The following is a 23,352-nucleotide window of genomic DNA, read 5'->3' as shown; positions in this document are numbered from 1 at the left end:
TTGTCGTATATTTCTTTTGTGGACCAACTTTTTATCGTTTTTTATTCGTTTTATTTATTTAACCTATCCAAGAAAAAGAGAATTCTCGACATCTTGGAGCTTATTTCCAACGAGAAACGTACATGATGTAACTCCAAATTATCTTAATTCCATCGAATAATAGTTAACACGTGCGCTTTCATCGATTGATTCACGTGAGCTGGGATCGGCCTAATGGATTCCTACTTTATGTGATCCATTTTGAAAGTCATTTCCATATTTCCTCGTGATATTTTGGACCGGTCAGATAAATTAAATTAAATACAAAACTTTTTTATGTTCTGCGGTCATAATTAAAGACCACCGTGGGTGATACCGATGCTTGGCATTGTTGAGCTGATCCTTAGCTCTTCCACTGAATGGTATTTCCAACAACGAAAATCACTTTTGATTCTCACTGTGCCCTATCTAGTTCATGAAAACGAGTATGTGAAAGATTACCGTTCTACTGCAAAATAACTGGTTAAATAGATAAATTCACGTATGCTTCTCGAACGTTGCGCACTTTATATCAAGTACTTATCAAATTGCAAACCAATTGAGTTTGGTGCACAAACTTTATAAAACAATCAGTTCAAGTGGGAGAATCATTTAGTAGCCGCGAATACCTTAGGGAGAACACAGCCTGGAGCTAGTAATGGCTGGTAAGTCTATAATTACCCTCAATAATTCTGGAAGCAAAATATCAAATATCATTTGTTGCAGCTTCACAAATCTGGTTATTATTTCTGTCCGCTGCACTGTTAGTGGCTTTTGTAAACAGTGCTAATGAGTGTTACGATAACCCACACTCCCGAGTGCGAATGCGTGCACATTCCGAAAGATGTGAAAATTATGTAGTTTGTGTAGGAAGACTACAAATAATCCGTTCTTGCCCGGAAGGGTCCTGGTGGAGCGATAGTGCTAAAATGTGTACCAAAAACGAAGGAATTCATTGCAAGAATAGCCCAACACTGCGACTTATGTCAACATATGACGCTGTTGAGGCATCGGTTTCCTGCATACAGGAACAAGCTTCGTGTCCCGCCGAATTTAATCCCAGCAGTTTAATATTACGCCCCCATGAAAATTGTGCAAAGTATTATCTTTGCATATCATTTTTACCAGTGACGTTGTCTTGCCCAGTGAATCTGTATTTCAATCCAAAAACTTGCGAATGTGACTATCCGGAAAAAGTTGAGTGTTCTGACACTTCGACTACTGAAAAACCAACGACGATCACTGAAGATATACCGTCGACTACTGAAGAACCAACGTCAACTACTGAAGAATTAACGTCGACTTCTGAAGAACCGACGAGGACCACTGAAGGACCAACGTCCACCACTAAAGGGCCAACGTCGACCACTGAGGAACCAACGTCGACCACTGAAAACCCTACGTCGACAACTGAAGAACCAACGTCGACCACTGAGGAACCAACGTCGACTACTGAAGAACCAACGTCGACCACTGAAGAACCTACGTCAACAACTGAAGAACCAACGTCGACCACTGAAGAACAAACGTCGACTACTGAAGAACCTACGTCGACAACTGAAAAACCAGGGTCGACCACTGAGGAACCAACGTCGACCACTGTGGAACCAACATCGACCACTGAAGAAATAACGTCGACCACTGAAGAACCAACGTCGACCACCGAAGAACCAACATCGACCACTGAAGAACCAACGTCAACCACTGAAGAAATAACGTCGACAACTGAACAACCAACATCAACCTTTGAAGAACCAACGTCGACCACTGAAGAACCAACGTCGACCACTGAAGAACCAACGTCGACCACTGAAGAACCAACATCGACCACTAAAGAACCAACGTCAACCACTGAAGAACCAACATCAACCACTGAAGAACCAACGTCAACCACTGCGGGACCAACGTCAACCACTGAAGAACCAACGTCGACCACTGAAGAACAAACGTCGACTACTGAAGAACCTACGTCGACAACTGAAAAACCAGGGTCGACCACTGAGGAACCAACGTCGACCACTGAAGTACCAACATCGACCACTGAAGAAATAACGTCGACCACTGAAGAACCAACATCAACCACTGAAGAACCAACATCAACCACTAAAGAACCAACGTCGACCACTGAAGAACCAACATCGACCACTGAAGAAATAACGTCGACTACTGAAGAACCTCCGTCGACCACTGAAGAACCAACATCGACCACTGAAGAACCAACATCAACCACTAAAGAACCAACGTCGACCACTGAAGAACCAACATCAACCACTGAAGAACCAACGTCGACCACTGAAGAACCAACATCAACCACTGAAGAACCAACGTCGACCACCGAAGAACCAACATCGACCACTGAAGAACCAACGTCAACCACTGAAGAAATAACGTCGACAACAGAAGAACCAACATCAACCACTAAAGAACCAACGTCGACTACTGAAGAACAAACGTCGACCACTAAAGAACCAACGTCGACCACTGAAGAACCAACGTCGATCACTGAACAACCAACATCAACCTTTGAAGAACCAACGTCGACCACTGAAGAACCAACGTCGACCACTGAGGAACCAACGTCGACCAATGAAAACCCTACGTCGACAACTGAAGAACCAACATCGACCACTGAAGAAATAACGTCGACCACTGAAGAACCAACGTCGACCACCGAAGAACCAACATCGACCACTGAAGAACCAACATCAATCACTGAAGAAATAACGTCGACAACTGAAGAAATAACGTCGACTACTGAAGAACCTCCGTCGACCACTGAAGAACCAACATCGACCACTGAAGAACCAACATCAACCACTAAAGAACCAACGTCGACCACTGAAGAACCAACATCAACCACTGAAGAACCAACGTCGACCACTGAAGAACCAACATCAACCACTGAAGAACCAACGTCGACCACCGAAGAACCAACATCGACCACTGAAGAACCAACGTCAACCACTGAAGAAATAACGTCGACAACTGAAGAACCAACATCAACCACTAAAGAACCAACGTCGACTACTGAAGAACAAACGTCGACCACTAAAGAACCAACGTCAACCACTGAAGAACCAACGTCGATCACTGAACAACCAACATCAACCTTTGAAGAACCAACGTCGACCACTGAAGAACCAACGTCGACCACTGAAGAACCAACGTCGATCACTGAAGAACCAACATCGACCACTAAAGAACCAACGTCAACCACTGAAGAACCAACATCAACCACTGAAGAACCAACGTCAACCACTGCGGGACCAACGTCAACAACTGAAGAACCAACGTCGACCACTGAAGAACAAACGTCGACTACTGAAGAACCTACGTCGACAACTGAAAAACCAGGGTCGACCACTGAGGAACCAACGTCGACCACTGTGGAACCAACATCGACCACTGAAGAAATAACGTCGACCACTGAAGAACCAACGTCGACCACCGAAGAACCAACATCGACCACTGAAGAACCAACATCAATCACTGAAGAAATAACGTCGACAACTGAAGAAATAACGTCGACTACTGAAGAACCTCCGTCGACCACTGAAGAACCAACATCGACCACTGAAGAACCAACATCAACCACTAAAGAACCAACGTCGACCACTGAAGAACCAACATCAACCACTGAAGAACCAACGTCGACCACTGAAGAACCAACATCAACCACTGAAGAACCAACGTCGACCACCGGAGAACCAACATCGACCACTGAAGAACCAACGTCAACCACTGAAGAAATAACGTCGACAACTGAAGAACCAACATCAACCACTAAAGAACCAACGTCGACTACTGAAGAACAAACGTCGACCACTAAAGAACCAACGTCGACCACTGAAGAACCAACGTCGATCACTGAACAACCAACATCAACCTTTGAAGAACCAACGTCGACCACTGAAGAACCAACGTCGACCACTGAGGAACCAACGTCGACCACTGAAAACCCTACGTCGACAACTGAAGAACCAACGTCGACCACTGAGGAACCAACGTCGACTACTGAAGAACCAACGTCGACCACTGAAGAACCTACGTCAACAACTGAAGAACCAACGTCGACCACTGAAGAACAAACGTCGACTACTGAAGAACCTACGTCGACAACTGAAAAACCAGGGTCGACCACTGAGGAACCAACGTCGACCACTGAAGTACCAACATCGACCACTGAAGAAATAACGTCGACCACTGAAGAACCAACATCAACCACTGAAGAACCAACATCAACCACTAAAGAACCAACGTCGACCACTGAAGAACCAACATCGACCACTGAAGAAATAACGTCGACTACTGAAGAACCTCCGTCGACCACTGAAGAACCAACATCGACCACTGAAGAACCAACATCAACCACTAAAGAACCAACGTCGACCACTGAAGAACCAACATCAACCACTGAAGAACCAACGTCGACCACTGAAGAACCAACATCAACCACTGAAGAACCAACGTCGACCACCGAAGAACCAACATCGACCACTGAAGAACCAACGTCAACCACTGAAGAAATAACGTCGACAACTGAAGAACCAACATCAACCACTAAAGAACCAACGTCGACCACTGAAGAACAAACGTCGACCACTAAAGAACCAACGTCGATCACTGAACAACCAACATCAACCTTTGAAGAACCAACGTCGACCACTGAAGAACCAACGTCGACCACTGAAGAACCAACGTCGACCACTGAAGAACCAACATCGACCACTAAAGAACCAACGTCAACCACTGAAGAACCAACATCAACCACTGAAGAACCAACGTCAACCACTGCGGGACCAACGTCAACCACTGAAGAACCAACGTCGACCACTGAAGAACCAACGTCGACCACTGAAGAACCAACGTCGACCACTGAAAAACCAACATCGACCACTGAAGAACCAACGTCAACCACTAAAGAACCAACATCGACCACTGAAGGACCAACGTCAACCACTGAAGAAATAACGTCGACCACTGAAGAACCAACGTCGAGCACTGAAGAACCAACGTCGACCACTGAAGAACCAACGTCGACCACTGAAGAACCAACATCAACTACTGAAGAACCAACATCGACCACTGAAGAACCAACGTCAACCACTGAAAAAATAACGTCGACCACTGAAGAACCGACGTCGACCACTGAAGAACCAACGTCGATCACTAAAGAATCAACATCAACCACTAAAGAACCAACGTCGACCACTGAAAAACCTACGTCGACAACTGAAGAACCAACGTCGACCACTGTGGAACCAACATCGACCACTGAAGAAATAACGTCTACCACTGAAGAACCAACGTCGACCACTGAAGAACCAACGTCGACCACTGAAGAACCAACATCGACCACTGAAGAACCATCGTCAACCACTGAAGAAATAACGTCGACTACTGAAGAACCAACATCAACCACTAAAGAACCAACGTCGACCACTGAAGAACCAACATCAACCACTAAAGAACCAACATCGACCACTGAAGAATCAACGTCAACCACTGAAGAACCGACGTCGACCACTGAAGAACCAACGTCGATCACTAAAGAACCAACATCGACCACTGAAGAACCAACGTCAACCACTGAAAAAATAACGTCGACCACTGAAGAACCGACGTCGACCACTGAAGAACCAACGTCGATCACTAAAGAATCAACATCAACCACTAAAGAACCAACGTCGACCACTGAAAAACCTACGTCGACAACTGAAGAACCAACGTCGACCACTGTGGAACCAACATCGACCACTGAAGAAATAACGTCTACCACTGAAGAACCAACGTCGACCACTGAAGAACCAACGTCGACCACTGAAGAACCAACATCGACCACTGAAGAACCATCGTCAACCACTGAAGAAATAACGTCGACTACTGAAGAACCAACATCAACCACTAAAGAACCAACGTCGACCACTGAAGAACCAACATCAACCACTGAAGAACCAACATCGACCACTGAAGAACCAACGTCGACCATTGAAGTAATAACGTCGACTACTGAAGAACCAACGTCGACCACTGAAGAACCAACGTCGACCACTGAAGAACCAACATCAACCACTGAAGAACCAACGTCGACCACTGAAAAACCAACGTCGACCACTGAAGAACCAACATCGACCACTGAAGAACCAACGTCGACCACTAAAGAACCAACGTCGACCACTGAAGAACCAACGTCGACCACTGCGGGACCAACGTCAACCACTGAAGAACCAACGTCGACCACTGAAGAACCAACATCGACCACTGAAGAACCAACATCGACCACTGAAGAACCAACGTCGACCACTAAAGAACCAACGTCGATCACTGAAGAACCAACGTCGATCACTGAAGAACCAACATCGACCACTGAAGAACCAACATCAACCACCGAAGAAATAACGTCGACTACTGAAGAACCAACGTCGACCACTGAAGAACCAACGTCGACCACTAAAGAACCAACGTCGACCACTGAAGAACCAACGTCGACCACTGCGGGACCAACGTCAACCACTGAAGAACCAACGTCAACCACTGAAGAAATAACGTCGACTACTGAAGAACCTCCGTCGACCACTGAAGAACCAACGTCGACCACTGAAGAACCAACATCGACAACTGAAGAACCAACGTCGACCACTAAAGAACCAACGTCAACCACTGAAGAACCAACGTCGACCACTGAAGAACCAACGTCGACCACTGAAGAACCAACATCGACCACTGAAGAACCAACGTCGACCACTAAAGAACCAACGTCGACCACTGAAGAACCAACGTCGATCACTGAAGAACCAACATCGACCACTGAAGAACCAACGTCAACCACCGAAGAAATAACGTCGACTACTGAAGAACCTTCGTCGACCACTGAAGAACCAACATCAACCACTGAAGAACCAACATCGACCACTGAAGAACCAACGTCAACCACTGAAGAAGTAACTTCGACCACTGAAGAACCAACATCAACTACTGAAGAACCAACATCGACCACTGAAGAACCAACGTCAACCACTGAAGAAATAATGTCGACCACTGAAGAACCGACGTCGACCACTGAAGAACCAACGTCGATCACTGAAGAATCAACATCAACCACTGAAGAACCAACGTCGACCACTGAAGAACCAACGTCGACCACTGCGGGACCAACGTCAACCACTGAAGAACCAACGTCGATCACTGAAGAACCAACGTCGACCACTGAAGTACCAACATCGACTACTGAAGAGCCAACGTCAACCACTGAAGAAATAACGTCGACTACTGAAGAACCTTCGTCGACCACTAAAGAACCAACGTCGACCACTGAAGAACCAACGTCGATCACTGAAGAACCAACATCGACCACTGAAGAACCAACGTCAACCACCGAAGAAATAACGTCGACTACTGAAGAACCTTCGTCGACCACTGAAGAACCAACATCAACCACTGAAGAACCAACATCGACCACTGAAGAACCAACGTCAACCACTGAAGAAGTAACTTCGACCACTGAAGAACCAACATCAACTACTGAAAAACCAACATCGACCACTGAAGAACCAACGTCAACCACTGAAGAAATAACGTCGACTACTGAAGAACCTTCGTCGACCACTGGAGAACCAACATCAACCACTGAAGAAATTACGTCGACTATTGAAGAACCAACGTCGACCACTGAAGGTCCAACATCAACCACTGAAGAACCAACATCGACCACTGAAGAACCAATGTCAACCACTGAAGAACCAACGTCGACCACTGAAGAACCAACGTCGACCACTGAAGAACCAACGTCGACCACTGAAGAACCAACATCAACCACTGAAGAACCAACGTCAACCACTGAAGAACCAACGTCAACCACTGAAGAAGTTACGTCGACCACTGCGGGACCAACCTCGACCACTGAAGAACCGACGTCGACCACTGAAAAACCAACGTCAACCACTGAAGAAATAACGTCGACTACTGAAGAACCAACATCAACCACTAAAGAACCAACGTCGACCACTGAAGAACCAACATCAACCACTAAAGAACCAACATCGACCACTGAAGAATCAACGTCAACCACTGAAGAACCGACGTCGACCACTGAAGAACCAACGTCGTTCACTGAAGAACCAACATCGACCACTGAAGAACCAACGTCGACCACTAAAGAACCAACGTCGACCACTGAAGAACCAACGTCGATCACTGAAGAACCAACATCGACCACTGAAGAACCAACGTCAACCACCGAAGAAATAACGTCGACCACTGAAGAACCTTCGTCGACCACTGAAGAACCAAAATCGACCACTGAAGAACCAACGTCAACCACTGAAGAAGTAACGTCGACCACTGAAGAACCAACGTCGACCACTGAAGAACCAACGTCGACCACTGAAGAACCAACATCAACCACTGAAGAATTAACATCGATTACTGAAGAACCAACGTCAACCACTGAAGAACCGACGTCGACCACTGAAGATCCAACGTCGATCACTGAAGAACCAACATCGACCACTGAAGAACCAACGTCGACCACTGAAGAAATAACGTCGACTACTGCAGAACCTTCGTCGACCACTGAAGAACCAACATCAACCACTAAAGAACCAACATCGACCACTGAAGAACCAACGTCAACCACTGAGGAAGTAACGTCGACCACTGAAGAACCAACATCAACTACTGAAGAACCAACATCGACCACTGAAGAACCAACGTCAACCACTGAAGAAATAACGTCGACCACTGAAGAACCGACGTCGACCACTGAAGAACCAACGTCGATCACTGAAGAATCAACATCAACCACTGAAGAACCAACGTCGACCACTGAAGAACCAACGTCGACCACTGAAGAACTAACAACGACCACTGAAGAACCAACATCAACCACTGAAGAACCAACGTCGACCACTGAAGAACCAACGTCGACTACTGCGGGACCAACGTCAACCACTGAAGAACCAACGTCGACCACTGAAGAACCAACGTCAACCACTGAAGAAATAACGTCGACTACTAAAGAACCTTCGTCGACCACTGAAGAACCAACATCAACCACTGAAGAACCAACGTCGATCATTGAAGAATCAACATCAACCACTGAAGAACCAACGTCGACCACTGAAGAACCAACGTCGACCACTGCGGGACCAACGTCAACCAGTGAAGAACCAACGTCGACCACTGAAGAACCAACGTCAACCACTGAAGAAATAACATCGACTACTGAAGAACCTTCGTCGACCACTGAAAAACCAACATCAACCACTGAAGAAATTACGTCGACTACTGAAGAACCAACGTCGGCCACTGAAGAACCAACATCAACCACTGAAGAACCAACATCGGCCACTGAAGAACCAACGTCAACCACTGACGAAGTAACGTCGATCACTGAAGAACCAACGTCAACCACTGAAGAACCAGTGTCAACCACTGAAGAACCGACGTCGACCACTGAAGAACCAACGTCGATCACTGAAGAACCAACATCGACCACTGAAGAACCAACGTCAACCACTGAAGAAATAACGTCGACTACTGAAGAACCTTCGTCGACCACTGAAGAACCAACATCAACCACTGAAGAACCAACATCGACCACTGAAGAACCAACGTCAACCACTGAAGAAGTAACGTCGACCACTGAAGAACCAACGTCGACCACTGAAGAACCAACGTCGACCACTGAAGAACCAACATCAACCACTGAAGAACCAACATCGGCCACTGAAGAACCAACATCGACCACTGAAGACCTAACGTCAACCACTGAAGAAGTAACGTCGACCACTGAAGAACCAACGTCGACCACTGAAGAACCAACGTCGACCACTGAAGAACCAACGTCGACCACTGAAGAACCAACATCAACCACTGAAGAACCAACATCGACCACTGAAGAACCAACGTCAACCACTGAAGAAGTAACATCGACCACTGAAGAACCAACGTCGACCACTGAAGAACCAACGTCGATCACTGAAGAACCAACGTCGACAACTGAAGAACCAACGTCGACCTCTGAGGAAATAACGTCGACTACTGAAGAACCAACCAGTGAAAAACTACCTGTAGTCAGTGAAATGATGGTGGCAGTTGGCAAAGCAATTGAGCTTGTCGATTCTCTAAAACAGATATTTATTGACTCTATCTGGAAAAAAGAATAGAAAATAAATATAATATCAATTTTTTTTTTGTTTCATACTTGTTTATTTTTCCGGTCCACAAATGATTCGCTTACTTGATTCTTGTGAAATGTACTCTAATTACTTATTTCGTTTACCAGGAAAATTTCATCATCGATGATGTTAGCCGACCAGAGATACACCAAATGACAAAAAATTCCATTCGACATGGTCAAAACAGTCTAAACGGTGCAAAGCGGAAGTTGGGCAGAATTGGATTTTTGGTAATTATTCAAGTTATTTCAACCGAAAGCGCATGCACTAAATGTGTTCGGTTATCCTACAGATTGGTTGTGGGAAGACGATTTTTCCCAGTGAAAAACTCATCGCCAATACCATTGCACAACAAATGAAGGAAAAAGCGCTGGATGACATTTCTGGACTGGACTTTGGTTGGTGGTCTATCTGGTCAAAACATGCGGAAGAGACCCATCAGAGGCAAAAACTACACCTACGAAGATTGAAGCGTCAGACGAACGGAGATGACTATGAAAATGACGATGACGATTATGATTACAACTATGACGATGAGGATGAAGCGTGAGTATTTACGACCGCACAACACCGAATAACCGCGTGCCAATGTCAAACTCCATTGTTTTTTATAGTGAGCCCACGGAAACCCCTCATGCCCACCGGCATCATCACGGTGACGGTTCGGTGAGTTTTTTGTTTCACAATTGCCTGCCGCTCTCTGCATCCCACACAATCTGATAGTTCTCATCTAGAAATTCTCCCAGGATTGCGAGAAAAATACCGATTCCACTACGATACTTCTCACTACTTGCATCTCATTCTCTAACCCTTAGTCAGTAGCGTATTGAACATATTCTCACATACTCGCACATACTCGAGTTCGACTGTCAGTTACAGTAACCTTCACCTTCAACCAAGTTAACCATCCTACCCAGGAACCTTCCTTCTCTTTCTGTCTGGCTATGCGTCTTCCCATGTTCTGGTTTGAATTACTGTACATCATTGACCTCCACTAACCACAGTCCTAGATTACAACTTTTTTTTCGGTTATGTTGGTATCCTTTTTACTAAAGTTTTATTCGTTTGTTAACTCCAGGTTAGTCGTACCATTCATTTTTTCCGTTCGAATTGTTACTAGATTGTAGAACATGTTACGTTTACTATTACTATTATATTATTATTTTTCTAGTAGATTTATTGCCACTGTGAAAAATTATTCGCAAATGTGCCAAAAAAAAGTTGTGTTCCAGAGAATTATTCTTGTCAATACCATTTTTAGGCTTTCAGTTGGAATGAGTAACAGTAAGGATTACGGAACAATGTTTACATATTTTACATTGTTCTCTGCTTCTGTTTGTTAGTTGAATATTTTACTTAGAAACATTGCCATAATGTACAGATACTTCGAAATAACAGTAACTGTTTCGATTTTTGCTAAGTGTACGTCACTTTACGATGGTGTTTACGATACGTCACCGAAAACTTTTGTTTGAGTTTGGGTTTTTTACTTCAATTACTTGCAGTAATTGTCGATACTGGCAGCTGCTACCGAAATGTATGAAACAGTATTTTGTTAGTATTTTATGTATTAGCTATTACATTTCCAATCCATTACTCACACTGTCTCTCAATCACACGGATTCTACCCACATTATTAATCAATGGGATGAAATAGAAGTAGCGAGCGTGAATGATGCTTCATTTTTTCCTGAAACTTGATTGAGGAATGTCTGCTAGAGGTAAGGAAAACTGGGCCAACGCTATTTGCACCGAATGGCAATGTTCATTATATGTCTTTGGGCGATAATGGAGACTAACTATAATGCACGGTTCGCTGGTTATGTGGCTACGGCCAACGCCGAGATACATAAGAATGCTCAGGCAATGGAGCGGAAATCCTGCTTCCTGCTTCCAAGTCACCTGCTCCGGTGGCAAGTCGACCCGTCGACAGACCAAGCTCCAGTGACATTTGGAATGGTGTCATGGCATCGCTATCTCACGGTGAAAGTATTCTTATTACTTATTTGACCCTAAATTGAAATTGATGTTACTATTTTTTTTTTTTTTTTTAATATTGCAGATTGAATTTTTATAAAAGAAGTGAAGTGAAATTCAAGCTTCACTTGGGATAAAATTAAAATAAACTAGAGCAGAATATAACACAGAACACTATCGAAATTAGCAACATTAAAACATCGAAACAAAATTTCGTCACAAAAAAGATAGGTATGTATGTTGTGATTCTACTTTTCTTGACCTTAGTGCGTCTGAACACAACATCGTCGGTTTTGTACTTGTTTCCAATTTTAAACATGATGAACATGAACATGTCAGTACAAAGTGAAATTCTGGATTTTGTTATCATGTAAGATTCTCTATTTGTCGTGCGAGTGCTAGTGACGTACAGCGGTTAACAAGCGAAAAAAGTGAAGAGAAGGTCAAACTAGAATAGTTAACGTAATTTTGATTTCATAAATTTTAGATTACTCTCAATTTATGCCAAAAATAAAAATAAATACAGACAAATTAAAACCGTTAAAAATCGGAGAACTTCTTAATACCAAAAATATGGTTGGAAACTGATCAAACAGATTCCAGATTGCGCAACTAAAATTTATAGTACTTTATCTCAATGTTGACACCACTAATTTTTGTACATAGTCCTAACTTCAAATAAGAGTTTGCTTCCTAAATCCTCTCAAAATTTAGACATCATAAAGTTTTCTTACCTCGTATTCACAATTTTACTAAGATCCTGTGCTGCTTTAACGTTTTAAAATTTTTGATTTTAATTTTTGTTGTTTTTTTTTTTTTTTTTAAACGTATGACAAGATAACTTATTTAGAGACTATTTTGGCCTTAATTTAAGATTATTTTGCTTTTTTTTCTTTTTCTTTGTTTAAATGATAATTTTTTCATAATTTTAGGCCAAATTTGACTTTTTTCTTTTTTTTCCCCTATAGAGTGTAGACGTAATTGTCAAGAATTTAATGATCATTTCGGCACCATTTTTCACTAGGTTGGCTTGAAAATTGCTTTTAATTGAGCTTCTTTGTGAGATTGAATTGAAAATGGAAACTAGAAAAGGTTTCCAATAAATCTACTGAGCAGTTCTATAAAAAAGTCCCAGTTTTACATATTTTTCAAATGTCATTTTTAATATATTTGAACCTTGGGCCAAAGATGATTTTTGTGCTACTAGTTTTTTTTTTTTGAATCACGACTAATTTGTGAAAAGGGATCAAGTAAAAAAGGTATTGATGTTTGTGAATATTTTTAGAGTCAGAACGGTTTGTTTGATCGATGTAACGTCTTCTGCAAAGTTGTAGATAATAACGTCATCTTTTCGAAAAAAATATTTAAATAAATTTTCAAAAAAAATTAATTTTTTTTCTTAATAAAAACTAAATAAACTAAAAACTAAAACTTTCAATTTTTCATAAAATAATGCAAAAAAAAGCATTACGGTTTGTCTTAGACAGTCATTACGAAGTTTTAGTTTTTATTTTTTAAATAATTTGCTGCAATAAAAAATAATGCACACCGTAAGAAAAGAAAATATTGATAAAAAAATAAAAATAAAAGTTAAATATCTAAAAACCCACAGTTTAAAGAAATATTTGTTATTCCGAAAACTACGCAATATTAGCTAAACATTTTAAGCTGACTTTGGAGGAAACCGAACTTGAGAAATTATAAATTAAAGTTTATAATTTCCCAAAAAAAAAAAAAATTTGATTTTTTTAACCGTTTTTCAAAAGACAAAGACAGCCTTGTCGAAAAAACTATAGGTGAGAACTGTACAAAACGCACCAGTTGAGCATTCACGCGATTTACAGCGCTTCTGATCATTTTTAAACGGCATTGAACGTGTAGGTTGATTGCAGGATCTATATAAAGTGTGTTTATGAAAAAGCTTGTTCTAAAAAACTTGATTTCAAAGTAATGAAAAAATAAAAATAAAATTACCAAACTCCAATGTTCCAATGCAGAAGGCTAATATGCCCCTAGCATAAATCAGCACGTGAAGTGATAAGCGCTTGAAGTCTTAGAAGTAAAATCAAAAGCAGTAAAGCATACCTCAAGTTGCCAAGTAATCTTTTGCAGCGCTTCATGATACATTTTAGCCCAATTTTAATTTTGATCATGTTTTGGTGAAAGCTAGTGAAATTTAAAAAGTGTGATAGCTAGAGGAACCACAGTTTTTTTGTGTTATTTGCAAGTCAGTTAACCATAAAAGCTTTTGGACAGAGCCACAGACAATCCTTCAGTTTCTTAAGTATTTTAGTCATTACGGCACACTTTTTATATGGAAACTGTAGGAAAGCTGAGTTTTTTATGAAAAACACGGCGAAATTCCTCATCAAAGCCACATGTGTGAGTATTTTATGGAAATAATAGCATGGGTAGTCTTACTCCAGTGGTGATCAATCAAAGCGTTTTAATTTCAATTTTTTATCTATTTTTGAGTAATTTTAATTGTTTTTCCATTTCTCCATGATAACACAATCATCAGGGCAAATTGTTTCCAAAGCTACAAAAACATGATCGGAATCATCGGTCTTCATCGAAGTTCTTTTATTAATTTTTGTCCTTTTTTGAAAGTTATGATCTTGAAATTATTCCACATAGAAATAATAAACGAATTTTACTTGTTTTATTTCTGCATATAAAATCCACTTTGTTCGACAAAGTTGTGGAAGTTTTTAAAATAAACAACTCTGCCGAAGACACTATACTTCTAACTTTTTATTTAAATGGACTCTCATGAAGTTTTCTACAGAATGCCTCTTAAAATCTTTTTTTTTTTTTGACATAGCTTTTTATAGTGATTTTGTACAATTTTTCGATTTTCTACACTGTGGTTCACTATAACAAAACACACAATTACACCGATGAAAAGTGTATTTTCAACTCTCATATTTCCTTAGTCTCCCAGTTGGTCTCGAGGTACGATGCTGGTCTAACAAGCCAGTCGTCGTAGGTTCGAGTCTCGGCTCGGGATAAACTGCTAGTTTAAACAGGATCGTAGCGCTAGCCCCGCAATTATCCTGCACCCTGAACAGGCTGCATAGTCTGTGTATAATTAACAAAAGGCCGTGTTCCGATTCGGAATGTAGCACCAAGGCTTTGATGTTTATTTCTTTAGTTATTGATGATGTTTTATTAAATTATTGCTTTAGGTTACTAACAGATATCTACAAAAACAGCAAATTTCCGCATACAAAGCCATATAAGTAAAACATTTTTCTATCTAGATATGTGAATTTATCTCCCTTTGTAGATATATGTTAGTAATTTTGTGCATTAATTTTATAACAATTTTCAATAACTAAAGAAATATAGGAGATAAAACTTTTCTCGGTGAAATTGCGTGTTTTGATATAGTAAACAACGTTGTAGGACATTGAAAAACTGTAGGAAATCACTATGAAAAGTTATATTTAAGATAAAAAAAATTAGGGCCATTCTATATAAAACTCCACAAAAATCCATAAAAATTTAGTCTCTTCGACAAAGTTGTTTATTATAGAACGTACCAGAACTTTGCCGAACAAAGTGAATTTTTCTATGCAAAAATGTGAAAATTGTTTTTTACCTTCAAGTAGAATTGTAAGTAGAAACTTGGCGAAATGAAAAAATTATGGAAGAACTTTACTGAAGACACTATAGTCCTGAAGTCATTTTTTTTGTCAAAACAATTTCGATCACGTTCTTGTAGCGTTGTTGGTTCCGATCTTCTGCAAAGTTGCTTGGTATAGCTAGGGCTTCAATTTGTATGCTTAGATTAGTTTACGATTTGGCCGCAAAGATGGCGCAGCGATGCAAACTTCTTTCTCTAACACACTAGAGTTGTGTGCTTTTCGAAAAAGTTGTAGATCATAAAATTTGATGGAACATTGTAGAATACACAAAATTTCTATCCCTTCCAGTTTCTGAGATCTATGAGTTTTTGTACAATTTATCTCAATTTCACGTTCCTTTGCGATGATCTTATGAGTTCACTAAAAACTTGTCTGCTTAATGAACTTGAAATCACTGAAAACAATGGCATTTAGATTTTCCCTCGATAGAAATTGAATAATTCCGTTCTTTCTTGCTGAGTACGGAAGTTTTTCGAGTACCTGAGTAAAACCTCGACACACAATTTGGAAATTATACAAGATATTGCTTGGATAGAGTATCAGATCACTGTTCTAAGTATTCTCTCAAAATTGCAGAAAATAACGATTTTTTATGAAAAATTCACAAAAAAATTCATGGTTTGCTAATACGGGCTAATCGATGAGATAACTAACTCACAGAATTGTGTTTTTTTTTTTCAAATTTTGTGTCATTGTTTTACTTAAGTACTCGAAAAACTTTCGTACTTAGCAGGAAAAAACGGAATTATTCAATGCCTATCGAGAAAAAAATTACATGGAATTCTTTTGAGTGAACTCATAAGATTATTACAAGAAGACGTAAAATTCAGACACATTTTACAAAAACTCGTAGGTCTCAGAAATAGCAGAGTTAAAAATTTTATGTATTTTACAACGTTTCATAAAATTGTATAATCTTCAACTTTGTCGAAAACCAGAAAGCTCGAGCGTTTAAGAGAAAAAAGTTGGTATCGATGCTATTTGCGGCTTAATCGCAAACTACTCTAAGCATCTAAATGGAGCCCCTAACTATATCAAAAAAAAAGTTTGTTGAAGATCTCTATAGCAATGTTTTAGCGAAAAACTTTCTTTTACAAAGTTGTTACCCTATTCCGAAGTTGGTCACGCAAAGTACTTCAATTGTGCTCAAAATCGCAGGGATGAATCTATGTTGAAAATAATCAAACCCGTATTTTTTCGTTGGGTTGTTAGGGGGACTAGCTCCGAAATAGGGTGACCATACAAAACGGTTATATTCGATGTATTTTATTTCAAAAAATTAATAACTTTTGAACCAGTTGATCGATTTTCGATCTTTTTGAATCAAATGAAAGGTGATTACTTCCAGTTGTAAGAAAAAATACCAGAAGAATTATTCTGCGTGCTTTTCTATGCGTAATATATAAAATTATTGAAATTTTCGTCATGTTTTTGAATTGAATTTACTCAAATTCAAAAAATAACATATTTTCAAAAATTCTTCCATTTATATAGTCAAGCATGCCCTTCAGAATTTGCCCCAAAAAGAATGACAAATAAATGAAAAACGCATGTTTCTTATGAAAAACATTAATAACTTTGAGTAGAATTAAGATATTTACAATATTAGCATTGCAAATTGTTTCTCTTAAAAAGTTAAAAAATTACTATGAAACTTCATAAACATTTTTTAAGTATTGATTGAAGCCTGTTAGAGGTTCTACTGAAGACCATCTAAAGATGGCACCGGGCACTAGAGGGTTAATTTAAAAATTATGGTTCAAAACTGTATATCTGGGCTATTGAATATATAATTCAAATTCAATTATAATATTCTAAATTTTAACTCTAGATACTCTATTCTCAATCGTGAATTGTGAACATTGTATTTCGATTTGCTCTTTATTGAGGAATTTAAGTGGATTGTGCTTTCTAGTAGCTAATTTTAATTTCAATCTGACTTCATGGTTTCCACATACTGAGATTGTATTCCAAAGTTAGGAAATCAATTTAAGAGTTTTTGTTTAACTTTGCATTGTTGATTTTTGGGTCTCATCTAGATATTATGAATTTCTAGTTTTTTCTAGTTTTCTAGTTTTTTTCGAGAGGTTTAGAGGCTGATTTACTCATACAAAAATATGTACATAACTTTCATTCACTTCATCCATCAGCTCACAAAAATTTCAAAGGCACATCTTCAGCCTTTTCTACACTTCAAACATCGCCAAAGAAAATTAAGACTACATGCTGTACTGATTTGTGTCATTCACTGCAGGATCCACCAGAGTGAAAGCCAGCTGAATGGAAAAATAATCCGTTCGAAGCGCAACGTGAAACCCTCACAATAATTCCTTCACCGCAAAACCCAACCTGTCGCCCTGCAGCCATTCGTTGAAGGGCGATGTGTGTTCAGCTTTTTCATCGCCAGTAGTAATCCCCGTACGGTGCTAAACTAGGTTCGCAAGCAGTGATGATATTTCAGTCTATCATTGCACCAGCATATTTCCTGCAGTGAATTGCACGTCCGGAAAATTTGACTCCTTTGCTCCCAGTCCCAGTTCGGATCTAAAACAACAGCACTGAAGTGAAGCAGGTTTAAATTGGTATGCCACCCTTCCTTACAGTACATACTCTGTTGTTTCCTTCGGATTTGTTCACGATGGATAACGTTTTCACAAAATTGTCCTGCAAGCAGCTTGTGGCCGAATGCTTGACAATAAATTGTGCGAAAAACAAAAATACCTACGCATAATGTTCCCCCTTCACGGTAATATCGGTGCGTTTATTCACAGGTTCTGAGTAGCTTGTCTAGATCGAGAGATGTCTAACAAACGGCCTTTCAAAGTTACAATGAACAGTTAGAAATGAATTTTAATATTCTGAGGAGGGTTACGGACTAGATGATTATTACAGCACCATTTAAACACGAAATTAACACATTCCAAGTTTGTGTACCACTTGACTTTTCACCACCTCATGGCACAAAGCACCTTTTTGCTTTCATGAGACTACGAACAAAAACAAGTGAGTTTTTACCATTTCTGTCCGCCCAGACGGCATTAAAACCGGTCGGGATGCACAGTTAACTGCAGGATAATGATCATTTGTAGGTCCATTTAAAATGTTTTATCTTTTTAGCGATTGTCAACTACAAACAATTCGAAGATTTTGTGAACCCCTGCATCAATGCATAAGTTACCTAAAAAAACAGTGTAATATTTTTTTCTATGTAATTTTTTTCACACAAATTATGTTACCCGATTCCCGTTTGTTGTTTTTGGAGTTGTCCCCCTTCAGTATTTTTCGTTTCTTTTTATTTCTGTTCTATCCTACACCACAATTGAACCCACCCGCCATCAGTAGGAACCAGATTCAGCTGAGCGTTCAGAAGTGTCTTTTCATCAATTATGCTGAACGACTGTTTTCCAGCACTTTGCTGACACAAAGAGAGAAAGAAAAATTTGTGTGTGCGTTTGTGTTGTTTGAAATCACGTTTTTTCACTCTGTTTGTCATTCGGCGTGTAAATAATTCTTTTGCTTCTTCTCCCTTCTGGCCGTCAATTCCGAGCTTGCTACAAATCACGCCTCGTTCATCTCACTTTACCGATAACGAACTAACCGTGCGCCCCCATTCGCCAATTATGGGTCGCGTTTTTCTCTTTCTCTATCTCTGTTTTTGTTCTCATTCTCCTATGCTGCCACGTTCGTATTTTGCAACTCTGCTGAACATTGTCTAACTGTCACAGCCAGTGGAGCATGTCGTCACTAGCAGCGAAAAATTTAGCAATAAAAAGCATCCTTCAAAATTGGCGGGGTCTGCGGGCGTGCGGCTGCCACAAGGAACGGAAGCGGACGAGCATAATCTGATAGTGCCTTCCGGTGTGCTGGATCGAACGCTAGCTGCCGGTGTCGGACATGGACACAAAAATAATCATGGCAGGAAGGTGGATGTGACTCAGACCGAGTCGAATGACCAGTTCGATTTTACCCAGGCGGACATCCGGGAAAGCGTTTCCCAGCTGGAATCGACTATAACGAAGACGATTGAAAACAACGAACAGCTCAAAAAGGAAGAAGAAAGTTTGCTGGCGAAAAAGACCTCCAAGCACAAACCAATTGATATCGAGCGAATCGTAGAAACGGAACTAATGCTGCCGGATATTGAGCAATTAAAAGGGCGGGATGTGTTCAAAGATGACTACGTGATTGAGGATGTGGCGATACCCGATACGCCCTTCACCCACAAAGTTCCGACGACGCACAAAAAAACTCACATCTCATCTAGTACGACCACAAACTACCCCTTAGGGACATCCCAAAGCGACAAAAACTCGCTAACAAGTTCCGAAGTAATCCCAGCCACGACCACCACCACAACGCTGGCCACGACGCGAAAATCCACCACAGTAACGACGACCATCGTTGCAACTACACCAGAAGTGACCACGCACAAGCCCACAACCATTGATCCAACGAATGACGATAATTTATCTAATCAACAATGGACAAGCACCGAACAGTTTTCGACCACCGGAGGCACGTTCGGCAAAATGTTGAGCCATTATTCCACCACGGTTGGAATTATTCCCACGACGGTGACACCAATCACAACCACCAAGTCCACGCCGGCAACGACGACAAAAAGCACAACGGTGGAAGCCAGCAGCAGCCCGCAACCTCCAGCCAGAACGACCACAACCGCTAATATCGCCGCCATAATAACAACACCGTCATCGAAACTAATCGCCAGCGCCGGGCCAACTTTCGACGTCGAAGAGGAAAGTTTGGCTTCTACTGTCGCCGCTACTAACACTCGATCCACTAACAAGAATAAATCCGCCGCTACTGCTATCGATGATACCAAGGTAAGCTGCCCCATGCTGGATCCTTTCACAGGATGTTCCTTTTTTGGTTTTCTTTTTGAAACCGCGCGTGTATGTGTGAACTGCGTGCATTTTTTTTCTCCAATCCAGCAACCGTACCTTCCCGCCTCAGGCTCTTCCGTTCCGTTTGGTTTGGTTTTGTTTATTACCCGGCTGCGTGTGCTCCTTAGTTAAGATTTATCTACGAGCTTGCCCATCGATGTGCTGAAAGTCGGTGGGGGATTGCAGTTATTTATTTAGCTTCGTGCAAGAGCGTTTTTCCTCATTCTACCTTTATTTTTCATCGCACAGCGGATTTCGATGGTTGATGATGGAACTCGCGTTAATCAAGAAATGGAAAATGCTTAGTAAAAGTAGAATTTAAAATAGAACTATTGAATTATGAACTTCCATTTCATTTGAAAATCCATTTCATTTGAAAAAACCGAGTTAACAGGACATTAATAAAATATCAGAAACAATAATTTGTAAAAATGATCTGAAAATACGCAAACATTCAATCGGCCATTTTTAACTTAAATGAAGCTTACCACACGTCCTATTTTACTTGGTAAACTGAGTACTTCGATGAGTGTTCGTCTCTTAAAGTTATTCACGAATCAACTCATTTTTCGATGTTTCCATATGAGCAGAACTGTTGATCAGCCAGACCATGTGTCGTCGTACGGAACTAGCTTCCTAAAACTGAAACAGTAATTAGTTTTAACCCTGCAGAGTCTACCGCAGGCCTCGTAGAAAATATGCGAAATTATCTTGATTTTCGTTTCGTTAATTTTGACCATCAAAAACATTAGATGTAAGCACGTGTAAGCATAATTCCTGATAGTGTACCTACTTGTGCTCTTCAAGAATCAATGTTAAAAGTTTGCGGAAAATTTGCGTTTTTGTAGAAAGAGATTATTGAGAGTCTTCATTTTTCATGTAAGTTTCAAACTTTTATTTGATTTATCAATGAAATTTGTACCAATTTGGTCCAAAACACATCGAGGAAACGTAAAATTTGTATAATTATTCGTTTGTATACACTGACGACTTTTTTATTGTTTCGAAAACGTTTCACGTGGTTTATGGTCAGCTCCTTGACACTACAACACTTTTCACAAATCCTAATTTTCCGACCATTGTGCAACGTATGGGCTGGAAAATATGGCAGGTGAGGTAGGACTTTTCATTCGAGCGTTTCTAGGTAAGTTTTAACGACTTCTGTAATATGAAGCCGAGCGTTGCCATGCAGTAGAATCATTTTTTCGTGACACTTTGAAAAGATTTGAAATTTAAGATGTTCACTTCCGGTTCCTGGAAAATAGCCAAATACCGCTCAATATGGATCACTCTCGAATGCAAGAATGCAAGTGATGTACTGAACAGCTTTATGTAGTTTTACGTCAACCTTGCAGTCGTGGCTTTGCACACAATCCTTCTGTTATTTTTTTTACAAATTGTGGGACTCAGACAAACCTGTTTTGAACTGACAGAACTCTCTACGAAGATCGTGGATTGGCAGTATTGTAATTTTTCCTCGTTTAACATTTTGAATGTAGTGTATGAAACATCTCTAAAATGTTGTGCAAATGAGAAGTTGTGCTACCAAATTTTGATTTGTCCATGTAAATACGGCATCATTGAACAGGAATGGAGCCAAAACGATGTGGCGCAGACAAGTTTTAACAGTCAGAGTACATGCCGATTACAGCGCATTCTCAATCATTTATTTGTTTTGTCCTTAAAAGGACAGTTGTTATTCAATTTAAAATAGGATATGATGCTGTTCGCATCTCTATGCTACCCGATAGTGAGGATAAGGCACTCTGACACTTACTTACTTTACTTTGTTAGCTAACGGACCGTTCACCGGTCTAGAGCCGAACTAATTAGAGAAGTCCAGCTTCTTCTGTCTTTGGCAGCCATTCTCCAGTCTCCTTGTACACCAGCAGATCGTGCATATTCTTCCACCGCATGCGAGGCCTACCACGGAGTCGACGGCCTCTTCCTGATTCTCTACTGAAGATAATTATAGATAGGCGGCTCTTTCGTCAGGCATTCTGGCTACATGTCCAGCCCACCGCAGCCCCGCTGTATGAATATATAGTGCAGCTATCACTATATCAGCAGGTTTGTTTACCTGCTACAACTTGTGATTCATGCGTTTGCACCACGCTGCATCTTCCAATTTACCGCGAAGTATACGGACATGCTTCATGTCCGTAAAGGGCACCGGGAGTATCAGCGTCCTATACAGCGCTAGATTTGTGCAAGTATGCAAACTACGGGAGCATAGCTGGTTACATAGTCCGTAGAAGGCACTGTTCGCAGCTGCAACTCGTCATTACTTCGTACATGGCACTCTGACACAACTCAACACAGTGGAAAAAGCTGTTTCCACAGTAAAAACAGATGGCCAACTTTTTTGATTGCCAGATTCCAGAAAGCTTATGATGTTGTCAAAATAAGTCAAAGTTTCACCGGAGGAAATGGCCGTCTGTGTCTCATTATCTGCTAGTATAATGATTTGTTTAGGCCGAAAGCAGACTCGGCAAGTCTGTTGCTGCCACTACTGCTGCTACTAAGTTAAGACCGTCCTCCCTACCGTCCACTGTTGAAATGATTGGTTTAAGCAGGAGCAGGCTCTTATATAACCCAAACGTGCCATGCTAATTAAGAACAATA

At 40.8% G+C, this 23,352-nt stretch overlaps 2 protein-coding genes across 10 annotated transcripts in view; both read left to right on the top strand.

Annotated features, from left to right (window-relative positions):
* LOC129724776 (uncharacterized) overlaps positions 1 to 23,352 on the top strand; it is a 366,266-nt gene that overhangs the window by 290,776 nt on the left and 52,138 nt on the right. For 8 of the 9 annotated variants that reach the window (XM_055679932.1, XM_055679927.1, XM_055679928.1 and 5 more), the window contains 4 exons: positions 10,304 to 10,426; positions 10,489 to 10,742; positions 10,811 to 10,862; positions 19,549 to 20,667. In XM_055679932.1, the coding sequence (XP_055535907.1) occupies positions 10,304 to 10,426; positions 10,489 to 10,742; positions 10,811 to 10,862; positions 19,549 to 20,667 (1,548 nt within the window). The remainder of the gene's footprint in view (positions 1 to 10,303; positions 10,427 to 10,488; positions 10,743 to 10,810; positions 10,863 to 19,548; positions 20,668 to 23,352) is intronic. The other variant, XM_055679935.1, reaches the window with a different exon arrangement.
* On the top strand, positions 14 to 10,219 carry LOC129724774 (mucin-2-like). Its single transcript, XM_055679925.1, has 2 exons — positions 14 to 683; positions 745 to 10,219. The coding sequence occupies exons 1-2, from the start codon at positions 677 to 679 to the stop codon at positions 10,182 to 10,184; spliced, it is 9,447 nt and encodes a 3,148-aa protein (XP_055535900.1). The 5' UTR covers positions 14 to 676; the 3' UTR covers positions 10,185 to 10,219.

The sequence above is a fragment of the Wyeomyia smithii genome, chromosome 2 (genome assembly GCF_029784165.1).
Source record: "Wyeomyia smithii strain HCP4-BCI-WySm-NY-G18 chromosome 2, ASM2978416v1, whole genome shotgun sequence".
In the NCBI taxonomy this organism is placed as follows: domain Eukaryota; kingdom Metazoa; phylum Arthropoda; class Insecta; order Diptera; family Culicidae; genus Wyeomyia; species Wyeomyia smithii.
Note: the sequence above shows the minus strand (reverse complement) of the source record. Positions and strands in the feature narration are given on the sequence as shown.